Below are 1728 nucleotides of genomic sequence, written 5' to 3' on the forward strand. Positions count from 1 at the left end.
ACCAGGGGGTCTACGAACTGATCCCATATCTCGAGTTCATCATGCATGACCGACCAAGCACAATGCGCAACATCCTTTTAGGATTGGAACATGATCCTCAACTTACAGTAGGCTGTTGGAGCCAACGAGAGGGCTTATTCATAGGAAAACGGGTTCCTTTTCGACAGCGCCGGCAAGCTGACTCAAAGATTGACCAGGTGGAGTATCGTCAGGGGAAGGACTTGTCTTTAAAATCGTTTTGTCTTGACCATGTGAAAGCTTTCCAGGGTCAAGATATCTTCATCTGTGCGGTTGCAAAGAATATGAAATGGGACGAGGATTTCAATTTGGCAAGCCAAGTGTCAAAGCACATAACCAGGCCAAGTATGTGGAACGATATACAAAAATGGCCAGAACTGCTTCAAGAAAATGAATGGTATATCAGACACAGCCGGCGGAAGAGATATCGTTGTTGTTCCCCATATTTAGGTTTTCCTAGGATGGATTGTGAAACGGATGAAGAATATCGATCTTTGAAACAGCTTACTGAAAATGGATTACTGGTGCTTGGGGGGCAAGGGCTTGATAAGGGCCCAGACTGGCGAGGTGGGCGTCTAACTAGGAACCAACGCACGGAGCTTCGGGGAATTCCTTGTCTTGAATTCATTGTCCATGAGGAAACAGTACCTAACTTGATCTCAAACCTGCTGGCAGATAAAGACCTCACGGTGGTTGTTAGGGATGGAGAATCCGGCTTCATAAGGTCTCAGACTACGGAATTTTGTGACCGTATGGAACGAGAGTTGCAGCCTGATGCTTCCTGGAAAGCGCAATTTACTACACCAGAGCAATCTCTGGAAGACCTATGCCTCCATCGCGTTAAGATCTTGAGGCGCCAAAATGTCTCAATCTGCACGGTTGCTATGAAGATAACCGAGAACAACAAAGAAGAACTTGAGGGGGAAGAGACAGCTTTCATTAAAGCTACCACAAAGTTCGACTTGATAGACAAAATAGCCGCGCATATTGAGAATCCAAGAAACCTGGATCACGCGAAAAACCCTCGCCAGCTGTTCAAATTATACGATACTTACATTGATCGCAATTTTGAGACTGAAGCCGTGGAGAAGTCAAAAATGCTGCTTAGAAACGAGCTACTGGCATTGGAGAACCGTATTGAAATTCGTGAAGACTGGAAAGGTTGGAAGATTCCTTTACTAAAGTTTGCCTTTATTCAAAGTCCAACTAAGGAAACCTTTATATCTAAATTAATCCAGGATCCAAAACTTGCAGTTGGCTGTTGGAACGGGAACGATGGATCATTTCGAGACATGAAGATGAATACCACATCTTCAACGATATATGCGACATTCGAACAATTTATATATCACGATGAGGATGACGATAGTGATCATGACGGTATCGAAGACGAAGATGCACAGTGTTACAGTGAAGATTATGGAACCTCTTTGCGTGGAGAGGTTCTCGAGCATGTGAAAGCACTGAAGGACCGAGATGTCATTATCTGTATAGTAGCGATGAGGGCTAACAAACTTATTGAGGATCGGGACACAGTAGCCTTATCGAAGGCAATTGAAAAGTTTGACATTACGAAACGGGTGGCAGACCATCTTGAGGCTGCTAACTCGGGTGCAACAGACGTTGAGTCGACCATATCTCGAAGACAGAACGCAACTATAGATCATCAAAAGGCTCCTCCACTCATGGCAAAGAACGCGAAACAAAAAT

General features: G+C 44.5%; 1 protein-coding gene across 1 annotated transcript; it reads left to right on the forward strand.

Moving 5' to 3' along the window:
• Window positions 1–770: 770 nt before the first annotated feature.
• Window positions 771–1680, forward strand: FOIG_16905 (uncharacterized protein; the record flags this gene model as incomplete). The annotated part of the gene is made up of 2 exons (XM_031218385.1): window positions 771–1553; window positions 1639–1680. 2 exons carry the CDS (start codon window positions 771–773, stop codon window positions 1678–1680), a joined length of 825 nt encoding a protein of 274 aa, XP_031051901.1.
• Between the last annotated feature and the right edge of the window lie 48 nt (window positions 1681–1728).

The sequence above is a fragment of the Fusarium odoratissimum genome, assembly GCF_000260195.1.
Source record: "Fusarium odoratissimum NRRL 54006 unplaced genomic scaffold supercont1.304, whole genome shotgun sequence".
In the NCBI taxonomy this organism is placed as follows: domain Eukaryota; kingdom Fungi; phylum Ascomycota; class Sordariomycetes; order Hypocreales; family Nectriaceae; genus Fusarium; species Fusarium odoratissimum.